This window comes from Lottia gigantea, assembly GCF_000327385.1.
Source record: "Lottia gigantea unplaced genomic scaffold LOTGIsca_7, whole genome shotgun sequence".
Lineage (NCBI taxonomy): Eukaryota > Metazoa > Mollusca > Gastropoda > Lottiidae > Lottia > Lottia gigantea.
The window spans coordinates 4,638,528-4,661,665 of NW_008710370.1; the positions used below are offsets into that span (position 1 = coordinate 4,638,528).

The 23,138-nt window shown below is 34.3% G+C and overlaps 2 protein-coding genes across 2 annotated transcripts; one reads left to right on the forward strand and one right to left on the reverse strand.

Annotated features, from left to right (window-relative positions):
• Window positions 1-5,938: 5,938 nt before the first annotated feature.
• Window positions 5,939-11,361, reverse strand: LOTGIDRAFT_229494 (hypothetical protein). The gene is made up of 4 exons (XM_009065691.1): window positions 11,329-11,361; window positions 7,778-8,013; window positions 7,238-7,353; window positions 5,939-6,723 (listed from the first exon to the last, which is right to left on the reverse strand). Exons 2-4 carry the CDS (start codon window positions 7,942-7,944, stop codon window positions 5,957-5,959), a joined length of 1,050 nt encoding a protein of 349 aa, XP_009063939.1. The 5' UTR covers window positions 7,945-8,013; window positions 11,329-11,361; the 3' UTR covers window positions 5,939-5,956.
• Window positions 11,362-14,662: 3,301 nt separating this feature from the next.
• Window positions 14,663-14,881, forward strand: LOTGIDRAFT_82922 (hypothetical protein; the record flags this gene model as incomplete). Its single annotated transcript, XM_009065356.1, has 1 exon — window positions 14,663-14,881. A coding segment is annotated over one exon (219 nt), but the record flags the coding sequence as incomplete, so codon positions are not given.
• Between the last annotated feature and the right edge of the window lie 8,257 nt (window positions 14,882-23,138).

The window sequence follows — 23,138 nt, forward strand, 5'->3', positions numbered from 1 at the left end:
TATTTACATTCTGAGAAAATAAACTATGTCAAAGATGATGCCCAAGAAGAACGGTTAGAAGCTCTGTTGGAAGAGTCCAAAAGATATGCTCTTGACATTCAGGAAGGAAAGTGCCCAAACCTGAATCCACACAGAGTAGGCCAAAGAATTGCCAAAACAAAAACTCAAATTATGACCAGAGTTATATCACCTGAAGAATTGCCAGCTCCAAAAGTGACTCAAAAGAGGAAGCTCCCTCCTCCACCAGTGAAAACTGAAGATCCTGTCAAGCAAATGAGGGTTACAGGAGGGTTTGGATGTTCCAAATGTGACTTTACCTCCCAGAGTATCAATGATGTCTCAACCCACCACATGAGAGCTCATAGAAACAAGATTTTCTTATGGAGGGATTTGGTCATGGGGTATCTGTGTGATGTCAATGGAAAAGTGGTTGAGTGTCAAGGACCTCCTCCAAAAAAGAAAGCTGCATCCTTCAAGACCACTAACACTAGCAAGGGTACAGTACACACTTGTTCCAAGTGTGGTTTTAATACAGGTCATCTTCAAGGAATAGTTGGACATGTTAAAGCCCATGGAATTAGAGATTATTTATGTGCTTACTGCTCTAACAGATATTTTAAGAGGTAAGTTTTCTCTTTTAAATATTAACAGTCCAAAATATCAGCAAGGGATTAAAAAATACTACAGCTCTGGTAAAAGTTACCTTTTACCTTTAAGTTATTAGTTTAAGCATATCCTTTTTTTTACCTTGAATATATCATTTTGAATATTCTGAAAATATACAATGTAATGAAGAGGTGTAAAATTTAGACCAGAGTATGATTATCCATCTGATACAATTATTCGACTGCATTTTGTCAATTGGGCATCCCTCCTGGACAGAAATGATTTTATAATTTTGGTATATTAACTATATAAGTGCGTTCTCATTGAAAGGTTTGTTTAGTGAAATCAGATGTGTTGTTTTTAGGGCAATGCTGAATAGACATCAGAAGAGTCTTCATAAAGGCAAAAGATTGTGGATAATTCATCAGACCAGTGATGATGTGGAAGAAAGTCACTCTACAGCTAGTGTTGATGATCTTAATACTGAGCCTTTATCAGGTGAGCGATGATAATGTATGTTTATTTTTATGTTACTCAAGCATGTGTATATTTGCATGGTTCTTCTCATCTATTAGAACATTTTGATGTTGTTCATTCTAGCAGAAGGAGATTTATATTGGTAAGAATTATTTAATTCCCTGAAAGAGAGGGTTCTTCTAAAGGTTACATAGAAATATGTGGTAAAAATCCTTTTGGGAATTGTTTTTCCAGTTCATATTTTATTTTCTGGAAGGCTTATTTTATTAATTGTGCTTAACTTTCAACAATTTCTACATTTTGTCCTATTTTTAAAAATACTTACAGTAGTCTTAGGATGTGTTTGTACCCATTTTGGATGACTGTAGCTCTGGTTGTTAGACACTAGCTTTGTGACCTGAATACGAGTGACGCAAGGCTAAACATAGCTAATGATGCCAAGAATCGAGCAAAAATCAGGTGCTCTGCTCACGGCATTGATGTTTACTTAGTTTCATCCCCTTCTGTTGCAGTTTCCATCTTTGCACATTGCTTAGGATGTCCTGCCTATAGTAGGCCAATATGTGTTATTTGCATACATGTTTTTATTCTATATAATTTCAGATGATAAATCCACTATCAGCACCAATACTAATTATTGTTGTCACCTGTGTGATTATAAGGCAGACAGTCTGTATCAGTATCGTTTACATATACCAACTCACGGAGACTGTCAACATCTTGTACCAGATATGGCTGTTGAATCACCTTTGAAGTGTGGTTATTGTGCTTATATTGCTGTGGATCAGAGAGACTTCAGTGCCCATATAACAATTCATTTGAATGATCGCACTTATAAGTGCTTCTTTTGTGAGTACAGTTCATACCAACGCAAGGATGTGCAATCGCATTTGCTGAGTAGACACTCAGGTGAGGGTGCCTCTGATGAGAACAAGTTCATTGTGTCCTCAAAAGACTTATCACCAGAAACAGCAAAGACCAATGAATCTGGACTGCCTTTGTTGGCCAATTTAGATCCTCGAGTAGTGCTAAACAGAATTGATTTAGATGACATTCCTCATGGGTATAAAAGACTCTCACTGTCATCAGTGGTGGATGTTTCTAGTGCCTTCCAAATTTTGGAATCTGAAATGGGTGCTTTGACTGACAGTGAGCAAAATGAAGATCCAGAAAGAATTCTGGGCTCTGAAAATGCTAGTGAAATTAGTTTGAGTCTTGATAGTTCCTCTCTGGCTGATTCAGAAAGTATTTCAATCAGTGATGCCTATGTCACAAACATTTCTCAAGATGTTCTGGATCAAGTATCTATAACTAACTCCCCAGCAGACAGTGGTGTGCCAAGTTCTTCCAAATCTGATGCTCCATCGGAAGTTGACAATTTTGACTCCATTGACAAAGCCATTGAGCAGTTGAGTAATCAAAGTGAAAAAACAGACAGTTCCAAGACCAGGACCAGAGCTAGAGATTCACGATCTTCTAAGAATTTATTTGACAGCTTTAAGACTTAGCTGTAAATGTTCCCATGTGGAATTGTCCATAGTTTATCTTTACTGGTAAACACTGTTTAAAACAACCGCCAGATAAAGTTGAAATTTAAGTGAGATATATTGATCAAGTCAAATTTAGTTGAAAGCATTTTATATTTCTAGTCAAATAAAATTCGAATGAATGTTATGAACTGCCAGATCAAATAAATGACAAACAGAATATCATTGATCAGTCAAAATCCATGAAAGCTGTGAACAGCCTTATAAATATCAAGTTATTAATAATTCAGTAACAGTATTTTAGATGAATTCAAAGAATTGATTTGCATTAACACGTCTTGTTTGAAATTTAAACTTATAAAGATCGGATGAAATGACCAATTCAGTATTAATATTTGGACTTTGTATTACCACAGTTAAACTGGCTCTTATTTAGATAAGAACAAGATTAGAGCCTTTTTCCCCTTAAATACACTGTTATAAAAGCTGTAATATTGAAATTGGAAAAAATATATATGTTCCAGAAACTTAATCTCTGCAAGATTCTAACAAAGCCCGATTTTTTTAAACCACTGAACTGGTTAAGCTTTGATCCATTTAATGGAATCACTGTTTTTCAAAATTAAAAAAAAAAGAATCAAAATAACCTGTTATTTTCTCAATTTGTCACATTTTTGTGAAATGTGGCTTCTAAATAACAAGGCCTATTCCATATATCTGGTATCACTGCAGCTATTGAGGCAGTATGAGCTTGAGACAGAATATATTAAATGGTATTAACTGGTATTGAAGATATTGGTTGTAAAATCATGTGATTAATATCGGTCCAATAAAATAAGTGGAGAATATATTTTGTTGTGTAAACTGTTGAGAGTTATCTCGAGTGAATGTATCTTTTCTACATTTAATCTGATTATGTGCTTTTGTGTATTTGATTTATGTTAATAACCTAAAAGGTTTTTGAGTAAAATGAATTTTCTGTTCAGAGTGAATTTATTTTTCTTCAGTGTGCATGTTAATCTTAAACATTTTAAGATATATCTTTTTACAAATGATGCAAAAATGCTGCATATTCCAATTACAGTGACCACCAAATGTGTGTGTTGAAAATTGATATCATTTAATTCACCTGAGATGAATTTAAAGTTTCTGAACAATGAAATTGCATAGTAATCAAAATTGTTTTTGTAATAAACTCTCATAAATCTTTTAATAGGAAAATGGCATCTTCAAGGTATTATTAACATTGTAGTATTCCTTGACTTATAGCCATCTTTATTGTATCCCAGAAGTTTGTAAAAGCAGCGATTTGATTGAATCAGAGGTCTGGCAGAAAGTTTTTAAACAATAAGCCATGATGTTGACAGATCTTTCTGTTGAGGACTCCCATTTACGGGTGTACTATCCAATTAAATCACTGCATTCCTTAGCTCAGGAAATGGCTATTACAGTCAAGGTAGAGGACAAAGTTGTTTAAAGGATTGCTTAAACAACATTTCAGCAAAGGAGCTGAATTCAGCTACTAGGATCTCTTTTCTTGGTTGTCATCTCAATTCCTGTTCTGGTACTAAAAAAGGAATGATGGTTTTGGGGCCATTATTAAAAGTTTCCATCATGGTTGTAATCATTTAGATGAGAATAGCAGTAACACTACCTTTTTTTCTCTTTTTTAAAAAGTTTCTTGTCCAGATAATGGGTTTTGGTTCAAGACCTATATAATCTTTTGTTATTATTGTTTTAAGACTGTATTTTGTAAGTTTGGTTTTACTTGTTTTCAGAAAACAATTATTTCCTTATGTTTATATGAAATTGGAAAAAAACGAAATGTTTACCATTCTTTGATTTCTGGGCCAAGGTAACACCATTCTTTGTTTACTAGGCCAAGGTAACACCATTCTTTGTTTGCTGGGCCAAGGAGCCTATTGTTTTGCAGCTCAAGCTAAATTCTACCAATCTTTTACTCTTAGTTCTGGTTCATTGATATCACAAGGAGTCCTCCTAAATTCTGAGGACAGGATTTCAATCGCAAGGAGTAATGCCAATCATAACTGCAATCCAGAAGACAAATTGCCTAATTAGAAAACCAAGAGTATGGTCCATGCTCAGAAAGCATTTGACCTTCTTCTGACAAAAACACCAAAGATAATTGCATCTCACAAAGTTCTACTGATGGATAAAATTCCAAACCAATTTATTTTGAGATATAACTAGTCAGAAATATAATAAAAAAAATTAAGATTTAAGTAGATTGAGAGCTTGCAACTTTCCAAGAACACATATAAAATGATAGTAAGATTGTCCTAGGTTTCACATGGCACTTTTCTGAAGCAACTTGCTACTGATACCAAGGCTTATAATGTGGCAATTTTTAACAGAGTTGTCTAAGGAAAAATATTTTGGATGCATCTTCATTATTCTAATATGTAAGTATTCATATGTTTTGAAAGAGATAGAAAGTTCAATTGAACAATTTTTGGCTCTAAAGTTTTTACATACAATATTTCCCCCCCCCAGTAATATTACCAGAAACATGGTTTGAATGTATTGTTAACACTCTTAACAAATCACTAAAGAATGGCTTTATTTTAATACGTTTCAAAAAGGAAAAAAAAATTCTGATCAATTCTGGTCACAGAATCATATAAGCTTAATCAATATCTGCCATATGAATAAATAAAGTATAAATGCTGAGGTATAAATGTGTAGATATAATGCCTAAAATTGCATGATGCAAACACCTAAAAATCGTATAGGCCCTCCTCAATATGGATTGGCCAAGCTAACTGTGGTAGTTTATTACAATTTTCAATTAATTAAGTACATTTGAGATGAAGAGATCGAGTAGATGAGATCTTTTCAATACCCAGAAATAGGCCTAATGATATATCAAAAGTTAAAAATGCTTTAGTAAATTGATCTGGCTGCCAACTCATTTTCCCTTTCTTCTTATGAGAAATAGGGGACCTGAATAATTTGTTGATTGACTATTAATAGTCTCAGGTATGCCCAGCTATAGAAGGGCTCTGGTTGAGATCGATATTAAGGATCCATATTAACAGTTTTTTTTGCTTTCGAAACCAGGAATCGAGTATCATTCAAAGAAATAATTATGGCACTAATTGATGCTTGTGGTCATGTATGCTTATGTTGTCATCTAAAATAAACCATTTCAATTCATTGAAATTGGGAACCATGGGTCGAGTAACACTCATAGTCAATCAAGTAGCACTTATCGATGCACCTGTGGTCGAAATCTTTAATCGATCAGTTTCCGGTACCGAGACTGTTTTAGGGGAGGTAAATCTAATTTCCGCCATTGACTATGATCAGAAGTAAATTGATATTTTCAGATATCGTATTAAGTTATTAAGAGCCAATGAAATTTATTATATACCAACATCGGAATAAGCAGGTGGCGTGTGATATTCTACGGAACTTTGATGAATAGTTTCCCCTCCTCTCAAGAATTCGCAGTAAGCTATGGGTTTCTGTTGATCCTCCCAAACGCATATTTCAAGAAGATCTCCTTCAGCGCTTTCACCAAGAAACGACATTTCCACTCTTTTCACACCCGCTTTAAAATGATTTTCTGATATTATTTTCAAGAAATTAGATGAACTAGCATGATGAATTGCGTCTACAGCAAATCTGGGATATGAGGCGGACGTTGTGTGGTTATAGTTATCAGTATCACTCCATGCAACAAACAGTTTACACAGGTGAACAGATTCCGGCTTGGTCAGTTTGGGAATGATTAAAGCGGTATTCCCTACAGTACTTGACGAATATTTCTGCTTCCACCAATCTGGGACGGGTGTGGGCTTCCGGGTAGCTTTGTCTACTAACACCACTTGGTTACAGTTTCTCATCAACGTCATACCATTTGATGGTAACGACACCTCTGCTACTGAGTTTAGTGAGGTTTTACCAATGAATCCCAGACTAAGTTTGACATCCAAAGGAATTTTATCAATGAGAGGGTCGTACATTGTACTCTCAATCTCCATCACGACGCTTACCATAAACGTAAAATGATCGGCAGTCATTTTTGCATAATCCAGAAAAGTGGCACCTGATTGATCCATCGGTTTATGGTAGGCGTAAGCACGGGCTGTCATTGGCAACATTAGTAAACTAGATATAGAAGGATTGCCTGAAAGATACAAGAAATAATCTGTATAATAACCCCCAGTCGTGATATCTCGGCGTTTCAGTTGTATTCACCATTTCAACCCTAGGAATCGTCGAAGATGCAACACCCATTTATAAATCAACAAGAACTTAGTCAATCTGAAATACCTTTCACAAATATTTTCATTATCCACATTATTACACTTACAGCATTGCAGTTAATTCTCATTGCTGTATGTATGCATCATACAAATGTTTGGATAGATACAAAGGAACAGAAGCTTCTTCCAAGGCAAGTTCTACATTTGCATCGATCAAAGCTTCATTGTAAATTCATTTCCATGTAAATTTTCAGATGCTATCAAATAAGTACTTCTCAAAGTCGTAATCGATAGCTTTAGTTGTTTTTTCATTAATTATTGATTAAGTTTTACATTTTAATGCAGTACAATGCTTCAATATTGTGTGAGATGAGTATCTGCTCTATGATGCCTTCTTTCGTGGCGCAGGCCCTCAGGACCTTACTCCGCACTTACTATCTCGTTTATAAGCTTCATATGACAATCCTGGGTGATGTACGACGACCTGTGTTTTATCATGGTTATAATCTAGTTTAAATTTGGCTGACTGTAATATGTGCATCCATCCTCGTCTGAAACAATAAGTAATGCCATTAGTTTCTGAACGAAATCTTGTTAGGAAGTGAAGATAAAGTAGTGTCTGAAAGTGTTTGGACTGTTTGCATGTTAAACCCAATTAAATTCATGACTGATTTGAATGATTTCCAACGCAGCTGTGATACTATTTTCCATTCTAGAACAATTTACAGTGATCTTCAAACACGGGTGTCGATGAAATATAAATAAAGCATTTCATCTTTCTAAATGTTTACTGGCTTAAAAATCCTACTGTTTTATAGCCTCAATTAATTGGGTATGGTTTGGCTAAAGGCGATAAACGTTAAAAATTCTAAGCTTACATTATGTACGAGTATGACAGTTTATGGCGTCGAATACTCATTACTTTCAACATAGTGATACACAAAATGAGATTTTGTATGAAGAAAATCAGCTTACCTTTCAGGATAGGCACTTTGAGGTGAATCTCCTGCTCCATGTGAGTTGGCCATAGACATCGTGGTTGTTGTGGAGAACAAAAATATATGCTTGAGGTTCGACTGTCTTTTTTGTAAGAGGTAATAAGGTTTTATATAATGACGACCAGTTTTAATAAAAGTGTTCATTTAGATCGAGAGATTCTACACAGTGAATGATGTTTTCAACGGGTAACAGGTCATTCTCTACTGGTTGATCTGAAATGAATAAATTCACAATATTATTAATCAAAAAAGGTAGGAAATGAAACGAAGTTTTACGTCTTACTCTTGGAATTTAGAACTACGATAATTATAATAGAACATGATCCTACATCAAGAATTTGGAAAACCCGAAAAATGGTTTAGACATATTTTACCAAGTTGATGAATTAAACTTGGCCTGTCAACAACCATCTACCAAAGCCGCCGGGTGGGGTAGCGCTCGCAAGTACTTATATTGACTGCAAACAGACAAGACCATCATTCAAATCAATGTCTATACCTCTCGTGTATTGCCAGTATCAGACTCTATAGTTCCAAATAAAAAATCTAATCTATTATTTAGCTCCTCTGTTGTATTTTCTACTATATCTATTATATAATATTTCCAATATAATTTATAAAGTATCGACCATTATTCTAACCAGAATCTTTATTACAGTATATATTTCTACATGTATAGACTGTCTGCATCATATAATAAAATGGTGCTTTGTCATGATGATTGAATACACATGTGGTTACTTTATTAAACGACGAAGATTTTTCCCACTTTACCCGGCCAGTAATATAAGTCATATGGAAATTAAAAAAGCTAAAGAGGCTTGGATAAAAAGGTATGATCGTTTTGATGAGCCATAAATTATAGTTGACATCTATCCTCGAGGCCTTAGGTGCCAATCGACATCTCTCTATCAAGATCGTAGGAGTCAATCGACATCATTCTACCAATATCGTAGGAGTCAATCGTCATACTGTTTAACTCTCCAGGCCAACGATAGCTTGAAATATATTGGTTTCCTCCAAGATATACCAAATACAAAATGAATTTCTGGTTCAATTGATTAACAGACAGTAATGTACGGTGGATAGCCCATTTTCAGATGAATATTCAGTACCGGTATTTCTATAACAGTAAATTTGTTCTTCGTGTTAAAATATAATAGTGTAACTGAAAACTGAACAAACTCCAATGTAAACATTTAATAATGGTTTAATTCTTTGAATAAATAACAGTAAGAATAAGAAACAACTTCGAGTCTTCCAGAAAGTAAAACTCATTTGGATATATGATTTGGACCAAAATAATACAACTATCAATAAATGCAAGAGATTTGGATCTTGATAAATCCGTTTCAATCTATACCTAATTCAAGCTATACATGGACAGCTTATTTCAGATCAGATGTTAAGGTTTGATTCCTATGGTGTAAACGCTAATCGGAAAGTTCTTAATTTTTTTAATATCATTTATAAGCCTGTAAATAATCCCACATTTCATTAATCCGGCAATGTATTATATCTTCTTCAACAGCGTGTAAAAAATAAATAATACCATAGATATTGATTATTTCTCAAGTAATTCTATGTTATGATGCAGACGTAATATCCACCAAGCAGTCTGTAGCGTGTATTTTATAAATACTTCATGAGTTGTTTTCATCGTGTGATTATACAGATGCTCATTTAAATATAAATATCATCCATCTTATATTCTTTCTCCAGATATAGTTGGTCTACTATCTTCGTATACTTTCGTTGGTTTAATATTTTTTTACTAGTCAAATAGTACATAGGAATAATATAAGTTTCCAAATGGAAATGATAGTCTTGGATGAGTTATGATGAACATAACCACGCAAGATGATCGAACCTTATACTACTTTAGCTTTTACAGGGCCATTTTCAGCAAGAATTTCGGATATTATCTTTCGAATTTCTCAATGGAAAGTGTGTTGATATCAAATGTAAACATATTCCCCACATAAATGCATTTTAAGGTATTGCTGGTCTGAAGATTCAATTCGATTTACTGACAAAGCTGTTTGTTAGTTAACAGTTATTCATCCTGTAGGTTGCGGATTGGTAGAAGTTAACTCTATTTGGAAGTCAGTAGGCAATATTTCTGTTGAATCTCTTCCTAAATATCGTAATACAAGATATCTATAGATCTATTGTACACATTGACAATTTTCACGGTTTGCCTTAACACGTTCTAATCTTCTTGACCTATATTATCTACATTATAGTATAACACTAAGAACGTAGAGCTTTTCAAATCGATGCCACATAAACAAAAAAAAAAAGAATGATGGCTGCAGCTTACAGCAATCCGTAGTAAAATGAAAATTTGACGTCTGGTTTAAATGCAATTTGGGAAAATACGAATTGATATCAAAAACTCATATGGCTACTTTAGTACAGCAAAATAAACTTTAACTTACAAACAGATGTCGTCAACAATCCAATACATCACTAATCATTTAGTCCATGATCGCTGAATTTCGTCAATTTAATCCGAATAGGCCTCACTGAATGGTGCATTTAATAAAGTGAATGAGATTAAGACTAGATGCATTCACTCAATTCTTTGTTTGAATCTATAGCATCAACACGCCATATCGAACATCAGTTCAGGACATCTGTGGTTCCGCATTTATAACAGTTACATGTGTGATTATTGTGTAGGTAGGGCTATATGATTCTGTACATATTCGTTTTAAAGTGATTCAAAACAGATTTTAAAATTTAATATGTATCCAGATCAGGAGGCAATTTGTGTAGCCTTACTTGAAACATGTTTCCCATTCTGATTTCCAGTCTCTCGTTCATATAACTTAGCCTAGGCTACTTGTTAACCCTAAATCAAGAAAGGCTTTAGTGATTCTCGCATGCAGTTAATGCTGATGAAGTCAAAATATCCTTTCAAAGCATTAAAACTGTCACGTGGTCTGCAGCTTTTGCAGCATTCTGATTTGGTTTTGACTAGCCTATTCTACTGTAGCAGAAGGCTCAATTCAATCTTCCATGACCATAAAAACAATACAAAACACATTTAATATAGGCTACAAACATTTCCATATGCAGAATTTACTACCTTGTGTCGTTCACAGAAGAGTAGGCTACGTTCTAATTGTAGAAGAACTGGGTGTCAGATTTCAATTCTGAAGAGTGAAACAAAAAATTTATGACGAGGGTATCTTTCTAAAACTGAACTCTGAAGGAAGAACACTTATTGGATTCTTTTTTTTTTACTTTTAGTAGAATATTCCCGTTAGGTTATGATCCTGTTCAGTGAGTTCACCTACTATGCTCCTACGCATTTAGTTTTTTGTTGTTGTCCTAACTCGTGTCGTGACTATGTCAGTGTGTGATGACTGTCGTGGATTGTGTATCCAAAAGACCTGTTACAGGCATGATGAGATTGAGATGAACTCACAGTTATTGATAATGACAATGATGAACATTTGAACTGCTTCAAAGCTTCTTGGCTAAACAGTCTGCTTCGAATTTTTTTAATATAACACTTACCTTTCACTCCTTCAGACTTTCTGTGTACCCAACGTAGAAAAATATCAGACGATATCAATTTTGCGTTAAATGGGAAACAACTCTGATTCTTATTCAATCACGTCTCGATTAATGAGTCGCTCTTAAAAGGATAAGACGGTTTGAAAATATATGCAAGATGTAAATAATTTTTAACCTACTGTTGTTTTTCTGTATGAATATGAGTATTTGTCAACAATGTGGAGGGAACTAGTAGTGATTGTTGAATTACTGACTCAAGTAGATAGGTAAATGAGTGAATCAATGACAATAAATAGTAATTGAGCAAGAGTAAATAAACTTGCGTGATAGTCTGAAGAAAATGAAACTGACTGACAGTGACAGGGGTGGCTGAGTGAGTGCCCAGCAATGCAATGTCATATTTTTTTAGCAAGTGTTCAAGGTTTTCAAAATTTTATTTTTTTATTTTTGTGCACTTACTTGGGCTTCTGGTAGTATTCCTATCTCTTGTCAAACTTTTTTTTTGTCTTTTTAGAATTTGAAGATATAAACAATGGATGAAGACATTTTTGTTATTGATGAAAGTGATGATTCATCTCAAAGTGAACATGAATTTGAAAATATTGATAAACATAAAGGTAGCTCTCAAAAAGACAAATATTTCATCATTATAACATAAATATTAGGATAGCGAAACCAAAGTCAAGCAATATGACAGCCTGTCTTTACTTTCCCTCAATGGGTCCTACATGACAGTTGACCAATTGTTCCTTAGAAACAGGATTTATTTCTTATAGCTAATCTAATCATTAATAATGTTCATAGGTCAACTTCGAAATTTGAACCTTGAAATCTATGTATATCCAGAATTAGCTGCGTTTTGAAAGTTTAAATGATGATTCTTAGACTTTTCTTAAGACTCTGCCATATATATAGAAATGATATATATAAAAAGTAACTTGACTGGTATTTTTCAAGGAATTATGCGATTTTTGCAACATTTCTAGTACTTCTTAAGACTATTTACGAATACGCAAGACCCAAATCACTCCCCTCAAATGGCAAACCATTTCTTTTAATAATGAACAGAATGGTGCCTCACTGGATCAAGGGTTGATACAGACTGACTCATACTCCCTTTCAATTAATCTATATATATGCTTTTGTCAGATGTTGATCACTTATTTATTACTTTTCTTGATTGATTTCACTGTGTATAATGCTCACCCCTTCTAAGGGGTCCATTTTGGGGTAAAAAAAAAACATTATATTCGAAAATATATGACGGTAGTTGATTAAGAAGATTTGGCTGACAACATAACTTGAATTTCTAGTTCAGCAAGTTTAGCCCTGTCAGTTCCTCCCGGGTGATGGATGAGATTTCTTCTCCGTCCAGGAGAAAAGATGTAACTTTTTTGGAAGTTGAGTCCAATCTAGTTTTTGATCCCTATTTTTGGACAATTACCACCTGTCCATGACAAAAGCTAAATTTGTTCCAGACTGTACACGTTAAAGATCCATCAAAAAAAAAAAAAAAAAAACGCAGCTGACCTCATTGCACACTGCTTGGCATTGCCCAAGGTATTGGCTCAATCAGTTGCAGATAAATTAGGACGTAAAACATAATTTATTTTATGAAAAATCTACAAATTATTGATAGAATTCACCTAATATAAATATTGTCTTTTTTCTACTTTCAGTAGTGAAGAAAATGGATGTGTCTATGACTAGTATTGGTGATCACTCTCCAACAGATTTTCTGGATTCCCAATTACCAGAATCACCAGATCAGAAGAACTCAAATGATATTGAAGTAATTTCTGTCAGTGACAGTGAATCTGATTCAGATTTGGCTGATCAGATAGCTGCTGGAAAATTAAACAAGAAAAAAGGTCACAGTTCAAAATCATCAAGTCCTATCAAAAACGAAATTGGGAAGGCCATTTTGAGTGGTCAGCATAGGACTAACAAACAATCTTCATCTCAAATTAAAAAATGTGCTGGGAAGCCTAAGAAGAGGAAATTATCAGACCAGAGCTCACATTCTCATGATAAGGATTGGAAACAGACTAAACTTGATACATTTAAAACAGATCATCCAAGACTGAGTCTTGACTCACAACTACCAGTCATAACCAGAGATCACAAGAAAGGGGTAAAAGTCAAAAATAAGCACAATACTATGGAAGCCATATCTACTCCAAAACAATCCCATACTCAAAATAAGGTTTCAAACACAAGAGCAACTTCTCCTGATACAATCAAGTTATTTTCATCCAGTGCTGACTCAGCAGAAGAAGCTATTGAAGAGATTGATTCAAGATCGGACTCTGATGTGTCCCTGTCTGAATATGAACGAGGGTCTGCAAAGCCTGCAGCTAGCAGCTCAAAAGTCTCCATAAAGGAAATTCCTTCCAAAAAAATTCTTCACAAATTGAAATCGAAAGAAATCTCAACTATGTTTAAAGAAGCCCTAACTTCTAGTCTAGACAGAAATAAATCCCCAAAACTCTCCCAGTGTAAGAAGAGAACAGAAGAGGAAAGAGTAAATTCCTTCCAAAGCAGCAGTGAAGAAGACCTGACTGAGAGCCATGCTTCAAAGTCTTTGGATAAAAGTAAAACGAAAGCAAATATACATGATTGTCAAATCCTTTCACATTTAAATGAAACACCAAGCAGTTCAAAAGTGTCAATTAAAGAAATTCCTTCAAAAACAATTCTTCACAAATTAAAATCCAAGAAAATCTCTACTATGTTTGAGGAAGCCCTATCTGTCAGACAAACTTCAAATCAAGACAGAAATAGATTCTCAAGACTCTCTTTGTGTAAGAACAAAAAAGAAGAGAAAAAAGTGAATTATTTCCATAGCAGCAGTGAAGAAGATCTGACTCAGAAGCTTATATTAGACTCCTGGGATGATAATCATAATAGGCCCAGATCCCAGAGTCCAAGTATATTCTCTGGGAGTGATACAGAGGTTCAGGAACTTGATAAGGATGCAACCATTCCTTATGAAGGTAAAACTATTGATAGAGATGCAACTATTCTTTATATGAATAAATCAGCCAATAAAGATCCATTTGATAGAGATAAAGAAGCAACTCTATCTTACAAAGATAAAACAAGTGATAAAGATGCGACTCTGCCTTACATGGATTCAACAGTGGATGATTCAGAAAACAGTTTGACACAGGCTCCATCATTGAGTCCAGTTGATGTGCTGTCAGTCTCTGAGAGTGATTCTTCCACAGATGATAATGTACCTCTGCTGATTTCTATCAATAAAAAAGCTGATGAATATTGCAAGAGTTCCAATTTGGAGACAGAGCATAAAAAAGGAAACATATTGGTGAATAAGAAAAAAACACCATTATGTGATTCTAAAAACAAATTGGTGAAGAAAAAGGAACAACCATCTGGTGATTCTAAAAACAAATTGGTGAAGAAAAAAGAACAACTATCTTGTGGTTCTAAAAAGATATCAGGAAAGACATCTGGTGATAAAAACATACTGGAGCAAGAGGAAAAGCAATCATCAAGTGATCTTGAAGAAAAGCCTGAGAAAGAAAAAGAGTCCAGGACCACATCTCTGCCTGAAACAGACGATGAGTCAACTCAAGAACCTGATTATAGTCTTTTAAATCAAACCAATCCTTCTGAAGGGTTGAGCTCTTTTCATTCTCTTGTACCAAGTAAAGACACACCAGAGCTCTCTTCTGATGATTCTCTGCCAGATTGTGATTTCCTAACCCAACCTTCACCTGTTACTGAGCATTTAAAGTCTAAGTTAGACCATAAAAATAAATCAGACATTAAGTCAAGTGAGAACAAGATTGATCCATTAGGTAAAAACTGTTTACATGCTTCTTCATCAAAGAATTTATCTACGGTTAGTGTTTCAAAAAATGTGAAAAATACCACAGCAAACATTGAAAGAGAAAGAGATGTGTTTAAATCTGTTTTACCGGTACTTCATAATGCAAAGAGTAATAAGAATACTAAGATGCAAGTAGAAAATGAACCTTGTGAGTCTACAGAAGTAAATGCACCCAGCACATCTTCAAACAAACAACATGATTTTCAAGAAAATAATGATCAAATGACAGATGGAAATGATCCTTCACCTATTTTCAGAAGAAGCAAACCTATAAATCTTCAAGATGACCTGCCTTGGCTTCAATCTCCAGTTCCGAAGAAGACCCCAGTTACTAAAACCTATAGTCCTAGTTCAAATATATTTGAAAAAATGGCAGCTTCAAGTCAAGCATTATTAAAAGAATCTCAGATAGAAGATGATCATGTGATGGACGATGAGGAAATGATACAAGTACCTGTTCTCAATCTCAACACTTCCGACAGCAATTTGCATCCAGAGAAACTCACTAGGGTGATCGAAAATGAACCAAATATTGAGGACCATTTGGAGGGGAACGGTGATAACTTGCAAAAAGTGAGTGAATTGTGCTATGATATCAAGAAAGAAAACAATACAAATGTTCTTATGAATTCAGGTTTGCCTGAACCTGAAATCCCAACATTAGTGAAGGTGATCAAGAAGGAAAAGGATGCGATAGATGATGGAAATTATGCTGGATTTTCAGATTTACCCAAAGCAGTGAGTGAAATTAAGAAAGAGATGGATGAAGATGTGACTGTGAAATATACACAAGATGATGATGATGTTATTGATGTATTTGATTCAGATGATGAGGAGGCTTTGTTTGCTATGTCTCAGGTCCAGGTGAGCTTTAAAGCTGAACCACTATCTGATAATGAAGATGCTGATGCTGACGCTGAAGATGATTTATCAGCTATGGCAGAGATGTATCTAAAAAATTTGAATGAAGACAACATAGAACCTAGAACCAAAGCTCCAAAATTGACAGATGGGAAGGTCACCTCGAGAGCAACTGAACCTCTCACAGAGGATGTAGATTTTTTTCATGATTATTATATGAAAGATGGTCCATGGAATGCTGTACAATCTCCCAATGAAACAACATCAACACAAAGGGTCGCAAGACCATCTACTCCAGTTGATTCACAGCTTGATAGTGATGAAGAATTTTTAAGTCATGTTGCCAAAATTGGAAGTGATCTCGGCAAGGAAAATGAGAAGGAAACTTGTCAAAAGCTAAATGAAACGTCAATTCAGAAACAAATTAGTGGGAGCACTGTTGCAGGAACTGATAACGCAGACAAGGATGAAGATATTGATATTTTCAAACTTTTTGACTCTGATTCTGATGCCGCTACTGGGGATGATGCCTGTTATAATGAAAAAACATTACTGGATGAAACTGAGGAGGAAGGGCTTGATGTATCAGGTATGAAAAAAGTAAATAGGCTTGATTCATTCGAGTATTACAATCAGTCTACAATACTGGAAGATGAAAGTGATGATGATTCAAAAGATCTTCAAACTCGTCCCTTTAGTGTCACTGATCATGCAAGAAATTTAATAGCTCAGCAGGAGACACCTGGAAAGAACAGTAATTCTTCAACAACGTTGCACCTTGGCAAAATCAAAGAAAAGGACAGTAAGAAGCAAATTTCTTTTGAAACCGTCAGTGATGAGGAATTGTTTAATTTAATGAGTGAGGCAGGTGGTATTCAGAGCCCTGGTAAAATAGTATCGTATAGTCCAAAATTAAAATCTAAGATATCTGACAAACTTGTTCCTGATAAGAAGCTATCATCAGATTTAGTATCAAATGAAACAGATTCCAATGGGGATGAAGCATCAATGGATGACTCTGATATTGAAATATATTTTGCAGCCACTCAGCAAGTTCCTGAAGATGACTTTGATTATGATTTTGGCACCCAAGTAGTTGATACTTCAGACAAATCCACAATGTCCACAAACAAGTTTTATTCTCATGGTAATCTTAAACAAGGCCCCAAGAAATTAGTGGAGATAGAGCCAAGAAGACAAGAAAGTCGGAAAGAAATTAGAGATAAGTTTAAGAAATCAATAGAAGTTTTCAAGAAAATGTCCTCAGAGCAGAAACAGATGCCGTCAACTTCTCCTGCCAAAATATCAAATTTGTCCAAAATATCATCTGCATCTAAACCTTCATCTTCAGCAACAAGATCTATTCCAACTTCTTCAAAATTATCTGGAAGTGGGTCAGTATCAAAAAATGTGAATAAAAGCGATTGGATGAATTCTTTAAAGCGCAAATACTCACCTCAAAAGAAACCTGTGAAGAAACAAAGGCAGAAAACAAAAAATGATGATTCATTTAGTTTCACACAGAAAATTGGAATAGCAAGAAAACAAATGAAGCATAGAAAGAAAATGCCTGATGCACCTAAAATACCTTCTGCTAAATACACAAAGTGTCGAAATGAAGGTAAAAAATTAGTTTTTCTCTGTTAGAAGCTTATTTGCCAGAAGCAACTTTTTAGATCTAAGTCCCAAAAAACAAATGGAAAAGGCTTTTTTGAGAATCAATATTAATGAGGGCCATATTAATGTTAGCTAATCATTATCATTATTACATTATGTTTTTAGTTGATGCACAATCTTTACCTTCCAGCTGTTTTAGGAATTATAACAACATGACTATTAAACGGGGACTTTTTATATCTTCAAGTGCAATCTGATGGATAAATAGCTTTCGGGGTTTGTTCCCTGCACTGTGAACTACTTCTCTTTTTGGGAAATCTGTAAACATTGTTTAAACATTATTACATTGTGAGAAATTCCAGGATGTTTATTTTGGAACATTAACTATTTCTATTAATAAATGACTTTAGTGAACTACTTTTTTGGGAATCTGTAAACATTCTTTTGTGGGAAATTCCAGGATGGTTATTTTGGAACATTGACTATTTCATAATAGTGGTTTCATTAGCTTACCTACGTGCATAGAGTGAAATTTCAGTTTAGTTTTGAAATTGTTTTGTTACAACTGAGCAGTAGTGACTTAACCCATACAAAACTCTGAAATGAAATGTCTCAATCTCTATCTAGATAAGATTGCTTAAATTTTGTTCACAAATGGTTTATGATTACTATTTGTTGGTATCACGTAAAATAAATTCTCGAATATAAGCTTAATGGTACTTATATACTTAAATACTTGTCCATGTTTAAAAAGAAATTCAGCTAAAATATTTTCTTGTTTGATAACAGAAGCTGTGATTGCTGATACTTGTAGTGATGTTGAACTACCCAATATGTCTCAGATAATTGATAAACAGCTACCCATCATCACTTGTGATATCAATGAAATGAAAAGAAACAGAGAAAAACAGAAAAGAGAAGAACAGGAGAAAACCAGAAGAAAAGAAGAAACAAGAAAATCAACTAGCATTCCCAAAGAAGCCAATAAAGTCAATATGCCATCTTCTTCAAAGAGTAGTGGAGGGAATGGTACATTTGTTAAGCCAAAATCAATGAGTAGCTCATCAAGAAGTTCCTCTGACAAGCCAAAAAATAGTAGTAGTAGCTCTAAGAGTAGCCATAAAGATCAGAGTACCAAAAAATCTCTTTGTATTGATAAAGTGAATGAAAATAGAAAACTCTCTTCCAAAAAAAGAGAAGATAGAACTGATTCAAGTTCTGTGAAAGGAAATAGTGGAGCATCTAAGGTAAGAATGTTATTAAGTCAACCAAAAGAATATTGACCACAATGATTTTTCAAACACAATATAAGCTTACAGATTTGTGAACATGCCCTGCCTAGCAAGGGCAACTTGCCATCAATACTTATCTGGTTTGACACCAAAACGCTTAGTTATCATATTAGGATCATCACAACTCAGAAAGTCGGTTGATTAGATACAGGTGCTGATTTCGAATTAAATTTAAAGGGAAATTTCGAGGGTTGATTTGGGTCATGAATATATAGTCTTCAGAAGTACTAACAATTCATTGAAAAATATCTCAAACTAGGAATTTTATTATGTCTTTTCTATATATTGACGAAGTCTAAAGAAAAGCAACAGAGAAGACATGTCGTCTTTTTAATGTTCAAATGCAGATAATTCTAGTTGATTTGAATGCTCAAATTTTGACGGTGAGCTGTAAACACTATTGCTGATTATCTTAGGTCAAACGTATGGTGAACCTGTCCATTTAGGTTACTTCAGTTGTCAAAACAGTTAGTAATGTTCTCAGTGTTGTTCATTTCAGAAATCTATACCAGCTACTAAAGGTGTCAGTGTTGTGGACAAATCTGAGAGAGGTGGAATGTTATTGGATGACTTAATCAACAAATTAGGACCCATTGATAGACCTCTTCACCTACCATTCTCAGCTAAACATTTTCCTGATGGCTCAACAAGGACAGTTTCTGAAAAAGCTCATAGTGATGCTAAAGCTAATACTGCTGACTCTAACAAAGAGAGATATACCTCTGTAAGGCCTAGTAGTTCTGACAAGTCTTCCCTTGTATCAAGGACCAACAAGATGACTGGTCTACTCAATACTAACAATCAACCAAATCATCCAAGTGCTAATATTTTGTTACATCAACCCATGACTAACAATCTGTCAGATCAGTCGAATGCTAACTATGTGTCAGATCAACCTAGCAGTTCACATCAAGCAATGGCCCACTTCAAGGATCCCCGTATTGCTAGAGGTGATCCTAGAATCACATGTGCAGGTGATATTAGGCATACCAAAACCCCAACAAGTAATTTGATGCTTAAACCTACTACCACTGTGAATGTGGGTACCAATAAGGAAAATACAGGTGACAATGTGACTAAACTGTTTACTAGCGAAGATTACTTCAAATTAATACTAAACTGGAATCCTGTTTGGTTAAATGAACAAGGTACATATATACATATTTGAAGGGACAGTTGTGCCATTTTGAGAGGTTGATTCGATTCTTGAAAATATGTTAATATTCTTCAGAAGTACTAGAAATATACGAAAATCGCATAATTCCTTTAAAAATATCTCAAACTAGGAATTTAAGAGCAATTTCTATATATGTGTCTTTTCTATATATCACCAAGTATCTTAAAATGACGAATCATCAATAATTCTGGACACACATGGATTTGAAAGCTCAAATTTCGACGGTGAGCTATGGAGCACATTACATATTCTTTTGAAAATGGTAAAAATCAGGTTAACCATACTCAATGTTATTTTTTCAGATAAGATGTCTAATTCTAAAGAGGGACTGATGCCACCTATCTTGGGAAAGAATGATAGTACTTTTCCTTTACTAGAATCTTATTCTAATGTTGAAGAGTATCAAAAGATACTCTTAAACCTGATGGTTCTTGAAACCTGGGAAATGGTAGGTTGAAAGTCATGTGGTTCTGAAACTAATAATCATGTGGTTCTGAAGCTAAAAAGTTTTTAATTTGTAAACTGTTTATAAACTTTTTGGACTGAAAATCTCCCAAGTGAAGGTAAAAATAGTCATGGTTTTGCCCTTTTGAAATGTCAGAATATTAAAAAGCAATGCTTCTTTTATCTTGCATAGGTATTTCGTGATTGGAAAGAGAAACATGAAAAAAAAAAAGCTGTGATATTGAATGTTGGATTGGAAAGAATTCAAGTCGACAAGGAGTTTATTACTCTTACCTGGAAAAGTGAGTCAAATATTTAGAATGAATAAACCTAGCTGGGTATAATTTGATAGGCGAAAAACTTATTTTACAATGAGCTCATCCAATCATGCACATTATGACATTCTGTTATGCTTTTTGGAGGCTGTTAAAAAACTACTGTAGGATAAAATAAACGACTAAATATAGAGAAATGTGTCTCCTACATATTCTAAAGGCTTCAACTGATAATGTAAAGCCAAACACCAAAACCAGTTCAAACCATTTTTACTCTCCATTTGTAATTAACCCTTTTAAAACAAATTCAATTTGATCATGAAGATACATAGATATAAATAGCATTTTGATAATGAAATTTAAAAAAAAAAGCGGAATACACCTTTAATGTTCTCATACAGATATACTACCTGAAGGACTATATCGGAGTGGTAAATTTCCAAGAGAGGGTGACCTGGTGAGAGTAAATTTATGGGGTGCAGTTATAGATAAATCAAGAATGAAGGAAGGGCAGGAACCTCAAAGCAAGTGGTTGCCTCAGATGGGTTACGTGGAAAGTGTAAAAATAACACAAAACCAACCACTAGATGAACTATGTGCTAGAGTGAAATCTTTACGTAAGTGAATGTTCTAGTCCACATGGATGTAAAACTCCATTAATATCATTTCATTTTAAAAGCTCTAAAGAGAATAGCAACAATTTTCTGTTGTAATGTATCTATCTGTATGATTTGTTTATAGGGAATGATCCATTATGTAAAGGAGAAAGAGTTACATCAATTACTGTTGTCACAAAGTTAAAATATAGAAAATTTTCACCAATTGGAAACAGGTTGATGTCATTAGAGGTAAATTGCTAGATTACTTGATAATTGTCAAAATATGGGACATAGTGACTCTTATTTCAAATCTTGATCGAAAATCTTACTCAATTCTGTGTCGTCTATATTAATCAAAACAATTAATCACACGCTACTTTCGCAATCAAAGCGTCTATATTAAGTGATTTGTTTTGATTGTCTGAGATTTCCTAGTGAGATTTCAGGGCCAATTTTGATTGGACAATATTTAGCTATGAATACGAAATTTCTCTCACTTGTATTACCACGGCCACAATTGTTCAGATATGATATAGCATCAAATACGATAAATAAGCAATGAATAAAATTTCTTCGAATAGAATGCAAAATGCAGAACCTCTTTTAGTTGTCAACCTGTTTTAGGCAAATGAATGGTTAAAGAAATTTTGAATTAAAGTAATCTGTCGTGGAAGTAACTGCAAGGTACATCGAGCTTCAGAATATGTTCCTCACACCAACATCCCTGCTTTGTTTGACTCTTTGTAGGTTTTATCTTGCTTGGTGACCAACATTCGCCAAATATCTGCTTTAGCTTATTTACATAGAAGTCGATTATCTAAAGAGTTACTAAAACCTGGTAATGACCGAGTGTATGTTCATGGTGCTGGTTCAACCAAAAATTCATTGGTGCGTCTTTCATTGTTTTCCAACAATTGATTTCATATTATATTTCTTTCCAAGTAAATATTCCAAAGTAATTTAAATATTCTTTAACGAAAATCTTGCGCAATTCTTTACCATACATATTAATCAAAATATGTAATGAACCGCTACTTTTTTTTTGTTTACTTTCGAAAACAAAGTGTTTGTTTTGATTGGCTGAAATTTGCTACCAATACTAGTAGGGCCAATTTTGATTGGACAATATTTAGCTATGAATACGTAATTTTTCTCACTTGTGTTCCCACAACCCTGAGGAAGTATGACGAATGGGGCTGTGGTTTGGACATGATGGTATTGCCATCAGCTAAGTGTACTCTCTGAAATGGATGCAAACTAAGTTGCATATGTTATAAAGGTATTTTGAAGCTGAAATGTGCTGTAGGTCTATAGCTAGGTACACTAAGTAAACTTTTTGAGCTTGTGGTGAAGTCCTCAAGGCAAATGTGCAGAAGAATATAGTTGTGGACAATGTTCTTCAGTTTTGTCTGTCCATTGACTAAAACCATATGAAAATATACAGAAGAAATCAAAAAGCATCTGCACATCTCTACAACTGCAATTCCATTACAGAATGAATTTGATGCATCACAGGCTGATGCTATTAAGAGGATATGTTCAGCTATACAACAACCTGATCTAGTCCCTAGAGTCTGTATCCTTCAAGGTCCACCTGGTACTGGGAAATCACATACAATTGTTGGTCTTATCAACGCTATCATCAGTGTGAGTCGTGATTTGATAGCTTCTTTAGCTTTTTTTACTTTA